The sequence below is a fragment of the Aethalodelphis obliquidens genome, unplaced genomic scaffold, assembly GCF_003676395.1.
Source record: "Aethalodelphis obliquidens isolate GAN/ISIS:26980383/991018 unplaced genomic scaffold, ASM367639v1 scaffold34, whole genome shotgun sequence".
In the NCBI taxonomy this organism is placed as follows: domain Eukaryota; kingdom Metazoa; phylum Chordata; class Mammalia; order Artiodactyla; family Delphinidae; genus Aethalodelphis; species Aethalodelphis obliquidens.
This window is the reverse complement of record NW_020837978.1, coordinates 20,005,637-20,021,713: the sequence shown is the minus strand read 5'-3', so window position 1 is coordinate 20,021,713 and position 16,077 is coordinate 20,005,637. Positions and strand designations below refer to the sequence as shown.

At 40.6% G+C, this 16,077-nt stretch overlaps 1 protein-coding gene across 3 annotated transcripts in view; it reads left to right on the top strand.

Annotated features, from left to right (window-relative positions):
• LOC113631816 (cytidine monophosphate-N-acetylneuraminic acid hydroxylase-like) overlaps positions 1-11,244 on the top strand; it is a 263,669-nt gene extending 252,425 nt beyond the window's left edge. For 2 of the 3 annotated variants that reach the window (XM_027128540.1, XM_027128541.1), the window contains exons 12-15: positions 2,625-2,792; positions 4,136-4,251; positions 7,109-7,205; positions 9,931-11,244. In XM_027128540.1, coding sequence (XP_026984341.1) covers positions 2,625-2,792; positions 4,136-4,251; positions 7,109-7,184 — 360 coding nt within the window. In that variant the 3' untranslated portion in view covers positions 7,185-7,205; positions 9,931-11,244. Of the gene's footprint in view, positions 1-2,624; positions 2,793-4,135; positions 4,252-7,108; positions 7,206-8,412 lie in introns of all 3 variants that reach the window. The other variant, XM_027128539.1, reaches the window with a different exon arrangement.
• Positions 11,245-16,077: the final 4,833 nt, after the last annotated feature.

Sequence of the window (16,077 nt, the reverse complement as noted above, 5' to 3'; positions counted from 1 at the left end):
GTACTTGCTGTTGAAGAGAATCTTATGGTGAAACTTTAGTAAGACCAGTAATCCACTGCCTGCTTTATGGGTTTTAAAAAACTGGGTTTTCACATATAGGAAAACCCTACATAAGAAAACACCCATTTTAAGCAAAATGAATCTGCTAAATTTATTGCTTTATTTATGAAACACATACATAACACAGCTTCATATATCTTAGGTCATTTAATACAACCGCCTCATGAAGCCATATTACTATACTCCCCATTTATGGATGAGGAAAATGCCATGCCGAGGGCTTGCATAACCTGCCCAAGGTCGTACAGCTAGTGAATGCGTGGTGCAGGGCTTTGACCACCAGTAGTCTAGCTCCGCAGTCTGTGTATTTAGCCACTGTCTTGCTTCTTAACTCTGATTTACAAAACTTATAAGTTATGGTATCTGTTGCCATAAGGGAGATTTTTCTTTGGAATTTTAAAAATCACAAGTTCATTAAAAATATTTCATTGAAAAAAAGTCACTTTTCCACAGCTTTTCATAATGCATCTGTTGGATAAAGCAGGCAGATTTAATACAACACGGGGTAAACCGTCATGCCCGCTGTGTACGTGGTGGTCCCTATTTTGACTCTCAGTGCTTTTGTCTCCCAGGATTTTAGTGAGATTTCTGTATGTTGAGGTTCATATATAGCGGATATGCCTATACTTGGAAGAGCTCCTTCTCTTGCCACCTGGAGCCTTCTCATATTGCCTTTTTTTTGAGGGCGGGGGCCATTCATTGCCTTTTAAACTCATAAGTATATTTTCTATCACACCAACTATCCATCTTTTTTTTTTTTTTTTTTTTTTTTTTGCGGTACGTGGGCCTCTCACTGCTGTGGCCTCTCCCGTTGCGGAGCACAGGTTCTGGATGTGCAAGCCCAGCGGCCATGGCTCACGGGCCCAGCCGCTCCACGGCATGTGGGATCCTCCTGGACCGGGGCACGAACCCGTGTCTCCTGCATCGGCAGGCGGACTCTCAACCACTGCGCCACCAGGGAAGCCCTCCATCTTGCCTAGATGCATGGCTCCTGTAGCTGTCCATCCTCCTGCTCCAATCTGGATGGGCCCCTCTCTAGGTCTGCTGCCAATCTGTCACCCTGTGACATCCCTTACCCACTCCCAGACCCCACCCATGTCTTCACCTTCTTTGCTTTCCTCCTTTGTGGGACTTTTTTTTTTTTTTTTTTTTTGCTGTATGCGGGCCTCTCACTGCTGTGGCCTCTCCCGCTGCGGAGCACAGGCTCCGGACGCGCAGGCTCAGCGGCCATGGCTCACGGGCCCAGCCGCTCCGCGGCACGTGGGATCCTCCCAGACCAGGGCACGAACCCGCGTCCCCTGCATCGGCAGGCGGACTCTCAACCACTGCGCCACCAGGGAAGCCCCCTTTGTGGGACTTTTGGCTTAAGTATCTGCCGAAGAAATGTTACACGGGAGCTAAACTTCAAGTACTTTCCTGTCTGATCTCGCACGATAGCTTGCCTGAACCCATTATGCTGGGTGGCAGTCACTTGCCATGGTTACCTGAAGGCATTGCTCTTTTGGCTTCTACTGTAGTTGCATGCAGTGTTGCTTACCCCAGGCTGACCTTTCTTCCATTGTAGGTGACTTTTAAGAATTTAGGGATTAATCTATATTTACCAAAAAAAAAAAAAAAAAAAAAAAGACCTTTTCAAGCAGCAGGCTTTACTTGAAGGCAGGGGTTACACGCTTCAGTGCTCACAGGCGGACCCGAGGCAGATCTTGTAAATAGGGGGAGCTGGGTGGGGACTGTATCAAGTGGAAAGCAGGGAAGGGAGGAGCCCCTACTGAGCTCCAGCTGATCTTCCGAGTTTTCCAGAAAACTGGGAAATCTGGATTTTCATGTAAAATACCCAGATTTATAAATGTGGAAAGTTAATTCAATTTTTTAAAAAGGGCCTGTAAGCTATCAGCTAAGACCTAGGTTGTATTTGGACAGGGGGGCACCCGTTTAAGTTATGAAGGTGAGCCAGCTGTTAGGCTGAGGGACCCCTAAATACCAAAATGTGCAGGTCGTTGCTCTGGGGCATCACATATACACTCCCGCCCTCATTCTTCCTGCAAAATTGATTCCATTTATTCAGAGAACTGTCTGAATGTATTTGGCCCAGGAGCCATGCGTAGGCGTAAGGAAGGGGTTGACTGTTTTGTGTACATACTTTTGTGCTCTGTGTCCCTGCTGTCATCCATGGTACGTACCTCTTCTCCTTCTGAATCTGAATGTCCCTCCACATACTCTCTGGGATTCTGCAGCCTCTGCCTTCGTCTTTAGATGCCACTCACCCTCCTGCTTTCCAGAGTCACATTAGTTAATTGGAATCTCCTGCTGTCAACGACTCACCTCATTTCTTCTTCACTGTGACAGTTCATACCTGTACGCTTGCTTTGTCAACACTTCACCTGCATCTAGAAGTGGGCAGAAGGCGGGTTAGGTGTGGGATCTGCCCATCATTTTGAATTAGAAGTCCTTTCTCAGCTCCAGTGACACTAGCCCTCGTTTTCTTCACTTCTTGACTGTTCTTCTACATTCTTTCAGGGTCTCTCTTTCTCCAGCCACCACTTAAATCTCTTGTTTTCCTCCAGGGTTCTGTACTCAACCCACCGAACACACCTGCTAGCACCGCTTCTCCGACGCCAAAAATCCATAGGTCCTGCCCAGACCTTGCCCAGCTCCCGCCAACTCTGTCCAGCTTCAGATTCACTAGAGTTAATCACCTGCTGGATATCATCACCTGGATATCCAAATCCCTGGTACCTCATTTTCAACCTGTTCAAAATGCGACACATCATCGTTCTCTTAAAACTGCTCTTTCTCCTTTTCTGTCTTGATCGTTGGCAATATCAACTCCCCCCCCACACAGTGAGCCCAGCCAGAAACAGGGGGGTAATCTTCACCTTTTTCCTTTTCCCTCATCCCCAAATCTAATCAATCACCAAGACCTTCCCATTTTACAATCTAAACGTTTCTCAAAACCTCCCCAGTTCTTCCACGTGCTCCTCTCTAGTTTGAAAGGTCAAGAAAGGCCATCTCCCCTCCACTGTGAGGAACTAGATCTTGATACTGCGCTTTAGCTGGGCAGTCCTCAACTTAACAAACTGTGCAGTCAGGTTTCTAAGTCTCTACTGGCAAAACAGGAGATCTTCTGACCTGTGTTTGCGATCTCAGTTCACAATGGATGTAATCGTTTTGTAGGAATGGTGCAGGAAAGAGAAATAAGTCCTAAATGCCAGTCTTCTGATCATTCCGTGTCATTTAATGGCCTGTCATTTATGATAAAGTTGCCTCTACAGGCATTAGCACGATATTTATCAGGAAAAAAAATGTGATGCCAGATACTGAAAAAGGCTCCTGGTAAACTGGAACATGTACCTATGAAGTGTTGAAACCATGTCCAATCTTAATAACTTCCCTTCATGCTACCTCATGCTTTTTTTTTTTTTTTTTAATGAATTATCTCTTTTTTTCTCACAACAGTAACAGAGGAGACCGAGGCTTAGCAAGGTTAAGGTCACATGATTAGTAAGTGCTGGGCTGAGAGTCAAAACCATCTCTGCCTGCCTCCTAACCCTGTGCACCTTTGACTATTCAGCAGATCCCGTGTCAGGAGTTGGGATTCTTTAAAGGTAAGGGCCTTGCCCGCCGCATTAAGGTAATCTTGCTCTGTGGCAGGCCTTGTTTTCAGTATTTTATATACACTGACTCAGTGAATCCTCACAGTAATCCTGTGAGGAATGTTCTGTTATCTCCATTTTATAGATGAGGAAACTGAGGCACAGAATGTTTGCCAGGATCACACAGCTAGACCATGGATTTGAACCCAGCAATCTGATTCTGTCTGTGCTCTCAGCCACTCTGCGCCACCCCCCAACCCCGGCTCCTGATCCATTTCCTGTTTTCCTTCCCTCAGTTTCTACTGCACTCAGGAGCCTCTCTTTCCCCCTCCGCCTGTGATATCTGCTTCAGTAGGCTTTTCTCCTTGACTCCTCAGACCCCTGCCGTTATAGGCAGCTGCTTCTTTCAGGGACACAGGGGTCAGTACCGATGCTCACTGCTGGCTGGGTCACCCCTACTAGTTGTTCCTTATCTGTTTCAGATTCGGAGCCGGGTTGATGTTATCAGACACGTGGTGAAGAATGGTCTGCTCTGGGATGACTTGTATATAGGATTCCAAACCCGGCTGCAGCGGGATCCTGACGTATACCATCATCTGTAAGTCTGAAAATGCCTGTTGTGCTCTAGGCCACTGCAGAGGATGCTGTGGATATATAAGCAGAGTCGGTGGCCGACTGTGCCCCCAGATTTTGATGGGTGTGTGAGATTCCGCCATTAGAGCTTTATTTCTTTGTTAACGTGTTAAAAAGCAAATCTGGTTAGGAAAATAACATTTTAAAGAGTCATTGTTTCCTTATTCATGCAAATGTGTTTCAGTCTTTTCTGAAAGTGGTTTATGGTATAGGAAAGGGAAGGACATTATGAGAGGGAAAGGGTGTGTTTGGCCAAGACAAGAACGAGGAGGGGGTTTTATGTGGCAAAGATGTGATCATCGAAGACAATTATTTCCCATGACAAATTTTTGCCTGTGCCCAACTCTGAGCATGAATTTGGTGAACTAGTTGGTTAACGGGAATGGCCCTCCGAGTCTCTACCTGCTTACACTTCAAAACCGTGTAAGTTTCTCATTGCAAAACTGTATATGTGGACTTCCCTGGTGGCACAGTGGTTAAGAATCCGCCTGCCAATGCAGGGGAACACGGGTTTGATCCCTGGTCCAGGAAGATCCCACATGCTGTGGAGCAGCTAAGCCCGTGCACCACAACTACTGAGCCTGCACTCTAGAGCCCCTGAGCCACAACTACTGAGCCCATGTGCTGCAACTACTGAAGCCTGCGTGCCTAGAGCCTCTGTTCTGCAACAAGAGAAGCCACCGCAGTGAGAAGCCCGCACACCACAACAAAGAGTAGCCCCTGCTCGCTACAACTAGAGAAATCCCGTGTGCAGCAACAAAGACCCAATGCAGCCAAAAACAAAAACAAAACCCAACTGTATATGTCTTTAAGACTATAGTTGGAATATTTGAGTTGAAGTGTCAGAAGGGCCCATTTTCTATTTTCGTATTTGCAAAATAATCAGCAAGAGGGAGAATGCTGTCTTATCATTACCACTGACCCTCTGAAAAGTTCAGGAATTTAATTTTAAATGAGCAAAGCCTACTATCTAGCTTCTGCCTTGAGCTCCCAGGCACAGGCATGTCTTGAATTTTCTTTTTTATTTATTTCTTTTTGAATGTTTTGAAATGATTTTTAAAATATTGAAAGAATGTAGATGTATATAAAATAAAAGGAAAGAACCCTACCCCACACTTCCCAGAAAACCTGTTTCCTGTCTTTCCCTCTACCCACTCTCCAGGGCAACACTTGATCACAGCACAGTGTGTGTCATCCCAGGCCTAATTCTGAATACATCAACATTTAACTAAATATATTTGTTCTCAATAAAACGTCCCAGATAGTTGGGGAGGGAAGGTTATTGTTGCTGTTGTTTTTTAATGTAATCCTAGTACATCTGTAACTTGCATTTTTTACTCATTAATATATCTTTGGTATCCTTAGTGTTGGGACACACAGATCAACCCCAAACATTTTAACAGCGGTAGAACATTACAAGTTTTGTTCCTTTTCAACAAAACTTATACGTGTCTTCTTGTTCTGGAAAAAAAGGAAATGTAACAACTTTGGGGGAGATTCGAATGTTACTTTTCTTAAAAAAATAATTCCATCTTGGAAGCTTCTGGGATATTGGTGCTGAAGCCTATTTCTTATGTTGTTTTGATAGCAAAGGGCATAAATGTAAGAGAATCCCGTAATGAATCTTGGAAAGCGGTCACAACCCAATTTATCTTTGTTGCTTTCAAAATGGGATTTATGAGTTTATTAAATATTTTTCTGGTCATAAAACATACATATCTACTGCAGAAAATTTGAAAAAAAAATTTAAATACAAAAACAAAACAAAAAACAACAGTTAAAACCACAAATGATCACACCATCCAGAGAGAGCAATTTGCATTTTGGTATCTAGTTAATCTTTCTTCACATGCACTTTTTTTTATAAAAATGGGATAATACTGGACTTCCCTGTGGCGCAGTGGTTAGGAATCTGCCTGCCAATGCAGGGGAACACGGGTTTGATCCCTGGTCCGGGAAGATCCCACATGCCGCTGGAGCAACTAAGCCTGTGCGCCACAACTACTGAGCCTGCACTCTAGAGCCCGTGAGCCACAACTACTGAGCCCGCGAGCTGCAACTACTGAAGCCCACGTGCCTAGAGCCTGTGCCCCACAACAAGAGAAGTCATTGCAATGAGAAGCCCGCGCACCGCAACGAAGAGTAGCCGCCGCTCGCCACAACTAGAGAAAGCCCGTGCGCAGCAACAAAGACCCAATGCGGCCATAAATAAATAAATAAATTTATTTAAAAATAAATCAATCAAAATTTTTAAAAACTGGGATAATACATACTTTTGTTCCTGCATGTTTACTGAACAATCTTTGATCCACCCTGTAAGTTTCTAACTTTCACTATTTGAAATGATGTTTTGCCAAATAAACACGTAGGTGTGCCTTGCACACTTTCATAGTGATTTCTTAGGATAAATTCCTAGTAGTGGAGCTGCTGGATACAACACGCACTCAGTGTGTAGACTTTTGCTGCACGCCGCCAAATCATTCTTAGGAAGCCAGCTCACCTCCCCAGAAATAACGTACAACACATTTACCTGCACCTTCACCAATACCAGGTCCTTTTGTGTACAGAATACAAATCTATATTTTAACATATAAGAATTCCTTAAAGCAAGGCGCATCACAGAAAACTAAAAATAAGACAGTTGTCATGTTTTAAGGGACTGCATTCAACACACTGGAAATGTGAAGCTACATTAACATCTGAAACAGTACAGGAAAATGCTGCCTCAGGGAGAGCTGAGTACCAGGTACCCAACAGATCTTGGCAAAACAATAGGCATGGAAGTTTCAAAAACATATTTTTCTGCTTTATCTCTTTTACAGGTTTTGGAACCATTTTCAAATAAAACTCCCCCTAACACCACCCAACTGGAAGTCCTTCCTGATGTACTGTGGGTAGAGAGGACCTGAGATTTCCCAGGTAAAGCATCCTGTAGATCTGGGAGACACCTTTATACCCATCCCATCACACTCTCTTTGGCATCTGAATTAAGCAGGCACCGTGCCTATCAGAAAACCTGACTTTCCGGGGAATGAGAGGAGCTAACATTACAGGAAGAACATTCAAGTTTAAAAACAAGTAAATAAAATGAGTAGTGAGTGCCTCCAGCCCAAAGTCTATGGAATCTTTGGTCTGGTTGAGGTGAACATGCAGCCGATTAATAAACAAGACAAAAATTATGCTAGGTGGTCAGTGAGTGTTCAGAGCTAAATCCTGAACATATGAAGGAAGGCAGCAACCAAAGACAAATACTGTGTGATTTCACTTATATGTGGAATCTAAAAAGCAAAACAAACGAACAAACATAACAGACAGTAATAGAGAATGAACAACGTGGTTGACAGAGGGGAGATGGGTGGAGGGAGGAAGGAAATGGGTGAGGGAGGTTAAGAGGTACAAACCTCAGTTTAAAAATAAACTTGCAGGTGCAGTCACAGGTATGAAATGTACAATGTGGGGAATAGAGACAATAACAATGTAATATCTTTGTGTGGTGACATTTCATAACTAGACTTATGGAGGTGATCATTTTGAAATGTATAGAAATATCAAATCACTATGTTGTGTGACAGAAACTAACACAGTGTTGTAGGTCAATTATACTTCAGACAAACGAACAAACTCAAAGAAAAAGAGATCAGATTTGTGATTGCCAGAGATGGGGGGTAGGGGGAAGAGGAATTGGGTGAAGGTGTCCAAAAGGTACAAACTTCTAGTTATAAGATAATTAAGCACTAGGAATTTAATATACGACATGGTAAATGTAATTAACACTGCTCTATGTTACATATGAAAGTGGTTAAGAAAGTAAGTCCTAAGAATTCTTATCAGAAGGAAAACATAGTTTCTACTTCTTTAACTGTGTCTCTATATGAGATGATGGATGCTCCTTAAACTTAATGTGATCATCATTTCATGATATAGGTAAGTCAGATCATTATGCTGTACACCTTAAACTTACATAGTGCTGTATGTCCATTATATCTCAATAAAATAAACAAAAACACTGGAAAAAAAATAAACACAAAAAAGAAAAGCAGCAACCAAAACTGAAAGGAGAAAAACTAAAAACGGAGTGAGATGGAAAACATCACCCCTCATTTCAATAGACCCCTCTCTTTTTCAGACTGATGGAGATCAGCTTGTCTGACACAAACCAGACTTGACATTCCTTCCTACCACTCGGGATGTGATTTTATAAACTGAACTACAAAACCTGTTTCCATACATTTATTATTGGAAAGATCACATAATATCACTACAGAGATAGTAAATTCCTTGACTCATGCATTTATTTATTTATTCCACAAACAGCTATCCCATCACGTTGTATTGTAATAATCTATTGTCTCTTCCAGTCAGTAGACTCTGAATTTCTTAAAAGTAGACACTTTTGCCTGCGTAACCCTAGTACTCAGCACAGTGCTCTGTGCACACACAGTATTATTCATAATATGCATTTAAGGAAGGAAGGAACAAGTGAATTTCGTCTTTAACTGTCAGTGTGACTTACATCTTAAACTAAGCTTTGGTGTCCTTACCAGTAAAATTAAAGATCTAAATAGAATATTCTTTTCAGTTGTAACGTTCTTTATTCCATACTCTAGCCTAGATCTTCTAAGTTACCATAGGCTAGAAGGGATGTGAAAGGAATTCACATACAACTAGGTTATAAGGCAGACTTAGTAAGCACTATATTTGTTGTACCAACTTAGTGTTGGGAATCCTGAGGAGAGAGAAATTACATCTGACTTTTTGCAATGACCAGGAAGAACTTTACAGAAAAGGTAGTATTTCAGGGGGGTAGGGAGGGGGCGTTAGGAGAGCACCTTGAAGGTTGGGGAATATTTTTAATAAGCTGAAATGGAGGGAGCGATGATAGAATATTCCAGACAGAAGGAGTGGGTGAAGTTAAAAGGTAGAAAAATACAAGGTGAATTAGAGCAATGGCAAGTCCTCCTGGTGTGACAGAGAAGGAAGGGAAAGCAGGAACGAGGCATGAGTGGCCCTGGGAGGATAAAGAGAGTCAAGAGGCTCAATGGGGATGCTGAGCGTCTGCAGTAGTTGCGAAAAAGCTGGAGGCATTAAAGGTGAGGAGGCAGCTGAACGAGACAATGCCAAGTCCAAGGTCTTGGAGATGGAGCAGATCTGAAAAAAAGGTCAAATATCAAGGAGGCAATAGTACGGTGGTCAACACTTCAGACTTGGAAACTGACTTCTTGAGTTAAAATCTTGGTTCTGTCACCTACTATGTGACCTTTGGGGAATCTGTGTCTCGGTTCTTCACCTGTGAAGTGAATATAATAATAGCACCTACCTCACAGGGTTGTGTTGTGTTCTTAAGGCCCTTCTAGAAGAGTGAGTGGCACATGGTAAGAGAACAATAAATGTTGACTATAACAACCTTATGAAATAAACAGGAGAGTCATGTGACCTATAACCAGTCATTTGGTGAATCTGTAAAAAGTTGGGAGGAGAGTCAATTCCAGTTTACATTCCAGCTTTAGATCTTCTTTTACCTTAAAGCATCATAGACTATATAACCTGAACTAAAGACTAAAAATAAAAATTTACCCCAATGCAATAAAAAAAGAAAAAGTATTAAAATGAGTTTCATACTGTTGCTCATTAGTAATATCTTTAGTTCACAGGGATACCAAGCAACATGAAAAATTCAAGTATTTACTGATGCTACATCTTGAACATAGACGCTTATACCAAAGAGACCATGCCTTATTGACATCAGCAGTGGATAATTACATGTTGCATTTGTGAAATGTTCACGTATCTTATGTTTGTTGGATCACTACATAGATTATTAATATTTTACTTATTCCGTCCATAATTTTCTATAAAAGAACCAATGAACGCAATAGGAACAACTTCTCTGTGGAAAAGAAAGATAACAGGAGATGTAAGTCCAAGCACAGAAGAAATAGAACGGGTGGAGAAAAGGTTTCCTAGAAGACAGTGAAGAAAAAGGAAGGGTGTGGGGGAGCAGAAGTTAAGCTAGAAGAAGAGAAGAAAGAAGAGAAATAGATAAATGAGAGGCTATAAGAAGAAAATAGGGAAGAGAAAAAATTAAGATGGAACTTAAAAAGGAGAATGTAAAAACAGACATTTTGTTCCTTAATAGATTGATTCCCCAAACAGAGTCTGTGAATCTAATTGAGTAAGAAGTGTTCATGAGCTGTTTTCAATTTTTCAAAAAGCTTTGTTGAAATCATCTATTTACCAAAACAAGGCTGCAGAGGCTACCCTAAAATGTAATACTTTCGTTGGAACTGAAAGTATTTTAATTCGGTAACAAAATCTGTTATTTAATGTAAATTATAAATTCTAACAAATGGCGGTATCTTTTGACTAAAAATACCAACACTAGCTAGTGATAAAATGAGTTTTATAGACAATAATTTTCAAAATCGATAGAATAATGAACAATAAAGACCCATGTCTTGAAAAAAATTAGGAAATCCTCTTCTGAACATTTGAAAATGCTGTTGCAATGGTTAAAATAGGCAACTAATTTATTTCTGCTAATGTCTGTAGTTTCTGATGATATTCCCATGATTATCACATTATCCCTAGGAATATGTGATTGTTAACTACATTTCTATTTTACTTATTGCTCTTTCCAGTAACACAAACCCCTCACTGATCTGAACATCAAAATTGATTTTCTGATTATGTATACTACCTCTTTAATTCTGAAGAAACAAGAATCCAATGATGGAATTTATCTCCTTAAATCTCTTGATTATCTACATCTCATAAAGATGAACACCAATGAAGTTTGATGGCTCTGGTCCACTTCACACATTATGCATATATTTTGTGATTTACATTATGCATATATTTTATAAATTATTTAATTATCACCAAAAAATAAATGTATATCAACAGAATATGTGTTAAAATGTATATGATGAGCAAATAAAAGATTATTTTAAAATACGAATTTGTTTTCTCGCCACCAAGCCTATCTTTATTCTTTTGCTGTCTTCCTAGTTATTGCCATCTGATACCGTGACTCCAGCAATTCTTTGTTATTACCAAGACCTTCAATCAATTGACCCTACATGTCCTCACTTCTCTCCTTAATCATCTTCAATGGTTCTTTTCTACCTGTGTCCACATCACCCCCCCTTCCTTTTTCTACCCCACGTCACCTGCCCTCTTTCCCTCTCTCATATTCCAGATCTCATTTCCATGACTTAAACCCCAAACTATGAAATCATTCTTTATACCTTGTTCGAACATCCACTGCATCAGCAGATCCGTCACCTTTACCTTCAAAATATACCCAGAGTGTAACCACTTTCCACCATCTCCACTCCTATCAAATCAGGAGAAAAAGGAAACCCACAGAGGTAATCTTGGCATTAGGAACTGGTTTTCCTTATGCCATGAATAGGCATCTGTCCATTCCAAAAAAGGCTGACAAGCTGAATGCCTTGAAACTTGGCTCAGAGCCGTTCAAGGGGATGCTGGGAAAGCCATTCTTGGGGAGGTGACTTGCAGGCTGCACAATCCTAAAGCCACTTTAGAGGGTCCCAGGGTAACAGCTAGATGCTGGGCGCTGCTGCTTATCTCATACTTCAGGAGCCCAGCTCTGGAGAAACTAAGGAGAGCCAGAACAGAAACCATTTCCTTCTCTAGTGCCCCTCTAGTGCCCTCTACACCCAAAGCTTCATACTAGCTAGCAAAAGAGATATAATTCTTTTGTGCATAGCCGGCAATACAGAGTGGATTTAAAGCTGAGAGCCAATAAATTGATAACTGACACACACTTGATAAGAATACATTTTGTAGTCTCTAGGGTAACCACTTAAGGAATTTTAAAAGAATGTGTAACCACAAAGGTCATAGAGGGAAAATGAAATAGTTTAAAAATATTAATCTGTGAAAGAAGCCAATTAAAAAAAAAACCATAAATGAGACAATAGAAAGTAAAAATCAAGATGGTAGATTATATCAATAATTGCATTAAATGTAAATGGATTAAATGCTGTCATTAAAAGACAGTTTGACAGACTGGATTTGAAAAAACACTCTTTGCTTACAAGACACATACTTAAGATAAGTACACTGAAAGCTTGAAAGAAAAAAACAGAGGAAATATATACCATGAAAATACTAATAAAAAGATGGCATAGCTATCTTAAAGTCAAACAAGGAGGAACACCTCATAATGTAAAAAGTCTCAGTTACCCAGGAAGCTATAAAAATCTAAATTTATATGTACGTAATAAGAGCTTCAAAATGTATAAAACAATGACATAACTAAAAGGAGAAATACACAAATTCAAATCAAAGATATTTGAAAACCCCCTTTTCAGTAAATGATAAGCCAAGAAAATTTTCAAGGCTATACTTGTCTTTTCTTCAGAATTTTAAGATCAGTTTATCATGCGCCAACTTGCTTTTGGAAAAATTTATTATCAGCAACTTTATTTCCACGTCTGTTAAGGATCTAAGAGATTCTAGTGAGGGAAATGCTGAGACCTTGCCTAACGGAGGTGGGGGTGCAGAAGGAGGGGAAAAATAGACACGGTAGAGACATCCTGTCTTGAAGACGTCACAGTTTAAATGCCTAAAGATTGTGAAGGACCATTAAGTAACTGGAATTATTTTCCTTGATGACCCAGCTGCCCAAGCTACCCCACTTGGCCTCCTTGTTTACTGCCAGGTAATAAGTAGCTTGCCAAAGAAAGGAAAACAAAGTTTACTATTCCCAAACTGTGGTTTTTCTTCTCTCTGTCTCTACTTTTTATTTTTTGTATCTAAATCCCATTTTTGGTGTGTTAAGAGGACATGAAAACAATCTATTGATTGATTTCCCTTGTATACAAGCAAATTATAGGCTGATGATTATACTTCTTTGAGTTATTTGACAGATCATTATAGCTTTAAGAAACTGCTGTGGTTTCAACTGGAGCTGGTAACTGTTTCAGTTAAAAAGTATTTCAGTTATGTAAATAGCCATTGAAAATGTCTTCCTTATGTAATATAAATTCCCACAAGAAGTGTACAGGATCTAAAGAAAACAATAACATTTTGTCAAGGGATATAAAAGAAAACTAGAACTAATAGGGAGAGATATTATGCTCTGGATGGAAATATTTTATGTTGTACCAATCTCTAAATTCAGTGAAATCTCAATAAAAATCTAAAATTCATAAAGAACTCCAACAAATAAATTTTAAAATGTAAACAATGAAATAGAAACTTTTGCAAGAGATATGAATAGGAAATTCTCTAAGGAAATATAAGTGGCCAATGAATAAATGAAGCTTAAATTCATTAATAAGGTGTACCAGGATAAGTATACAGGAGAGATCATTTGCAAAATTATTTAACATTTTTAAAATGAGAAGAAATAAGTATCTATCAATTGTGACATAATTAAAGTACTAGAATACATCACATTCAATAGTGGTTAAAAACAATATAAATAGTAAATATATACTGTTGATCCAGAAAGACCTATAATGCAGATTTTAAAAAGAATCAAGTTGCAAGTAATACAATATTATGACTTTTATGTTAAAATAACACTACAGGGAATTCCCTGGGGGTCCAGTGTTTAGGACTTTGTGCTTCATTGCAGAGGGCTCAGGTTTGATCCCTGGTCGGGGAACTAAGATCCCGCAAGCCATGTGGCCAAAAAAAAAAAGTTTCTTAAAAAAAATAACACTACACATAGTAATGTGTACGTGTGTGTGTGTGTGTGTGTGTGTGTGTGTGTAACTCCAAGGAAGAAGATCTGAAGAGCTTACATCAATCTACTAACAGGATCCTTCATTTCTTAATATATTTCTGTATACTTTAAATGTAATAACAAGAAAGCTTTCCTGTATTTATCATGTAATTAGGAAAACATAAATATTAGTATACATAGCATTGTAGACTCTAAATCCACCCTCTAACTCAGTTTTGATATTTTAAATATTCTTTTCCAGTTTTATTCGATATTTCTGTTTTTACTATTTTATATCTTCTTGGGTATGCATTTTTTAATATTGATGTGTTAAGATTATTTTCATGTCTGCAATATTCCATATTTTGAAGGAACAATAACTTCTTCTGTTGCTGAGCATTAACTAATCTTATAAAGACTATCATCCGTATTACTTTTTTCACATTTTGGGATTCTTTTCTCGGGATAGAATTCTTGAAGTTGGATTACTGAATCGAAGAATACGAACAATTGGGCTTTTGGTAGCACCTTCTCAGTCTTCCAGCTAATGTACAGACCGCTAAAACATATGGACAGTCGCCCATGCTATACTTGCCTTTGTTCATTCCCCATGGAGCTCCATAATGTTAATTCTGCAGGCCCAACACACTCTCTTGCTTGCAAATCTTACTCATGTACTATTCCTCTTCTAAAAATTCCTTCATTACCTGTAGGGTGATCATTTTTTTCTGAAAAGCAGCAACAACAAAAAAATACACAATACGTTATGTATTCTAAAGCATTAAGCTAATGTAAGAAAGACAATAACAAAAACTCTGCCTACCTCTTACTCCCATATATTATTATTTTGGCAGCTGAAAATCAGAGTTAATTTACTCAGTAAAATAAGCCATCTAGATTTTAAGAATATGTATTTTCCCTGACGACTCAATAAATCTATATTAATTTGAAGGCAGAAAAATGTGCCTTGAATGGTTTTGAGTTTCCTGGACTGCTCCTTATCCTGATTTGGTCCACTTCATAAGGAGCCTAGGGCCCTTTGGAAACTGCAATGAGCTGATGTCGTCGGTAGGTGGCGGAAGAGGAGCGCATCCAAACCTCGCGGCCCGCGAGACCGACCCCTTCGGCGGGTTTCTGGATGGGGCCTGAGGGGTGGGTGTCGTTCGCTCAGTGATGTCTTCAGAGTAACTCAGGCAGCAGCTCTCACTCTTTCAAGAACCCTCTTTCTCTGGTGTATCTGGAAAGAGAAGGGCTCAGTGGTCCCTCGGAAGCTCGCAGTCGTCTTCCCCGGCTCCTCCGCAGGGCACGGGACACCTGTCGTCCGGTCGCCACGCCACCGCCTCGCAGACTGAAGGTACGGCCACTGCACCCCAGTGTTGGGATAATTAAGGGAACAGCGGAGCAGGAGGTTAAAACTTAAAAGCTGTGCGCTAAACATGGCTTTCCCCTGTGTTGGTGGGAAAACACGTGAGGCATCAAATCCTTTACAGGAGGGCCCCTGGAGTGGCGCACGATCCCAGCCTTCACTGTAGGGGAGGAGACAGGTTAAACGCCCTGCTTCCTATATCACCCAGGCATCCCTCACCCACCATTTAGGGGACCCTTTCCCACCCGTTGAAACGGACCCAGGACCATGCCTGTTCCCAGGTAGTGCATTTCCTCCGGTCTGAAATATTTACTCAGTAATTCCTCGAGGGCATCAGTGGCGCAGTCAACACCGCCTTTATGGCTGCAAGACCTGCAGGCCCTGCCGCTTTGGCCTCAAGGACCCCCATGTCCAGGGCAGGGGTGGGCCTCTTAGCCCAGTCCACTTAGAGCTTCCTCTGAGTAAACATGCAGGTTACAGTTGAATCAAACCCACCGTTCATCGAGGGACAAATGTTTGTTTTTGGAAAAAGCAGTTTCAAATTTTCAGAAGGGATAGTTTCCTGACTTGCTAAACAGCAGAGTTCAGACTTTGCTTTATGGGTCAAAGCAGTGTCACTTCTTGTCCTTTGACATCATCACGCACCCGCTCCCGTCCAAACCTTCTTTTCAAATTGTGCAGCTTTGGGACAAGCGGGCATAAGAAAGAGCTTTGTGTCTGAGCCA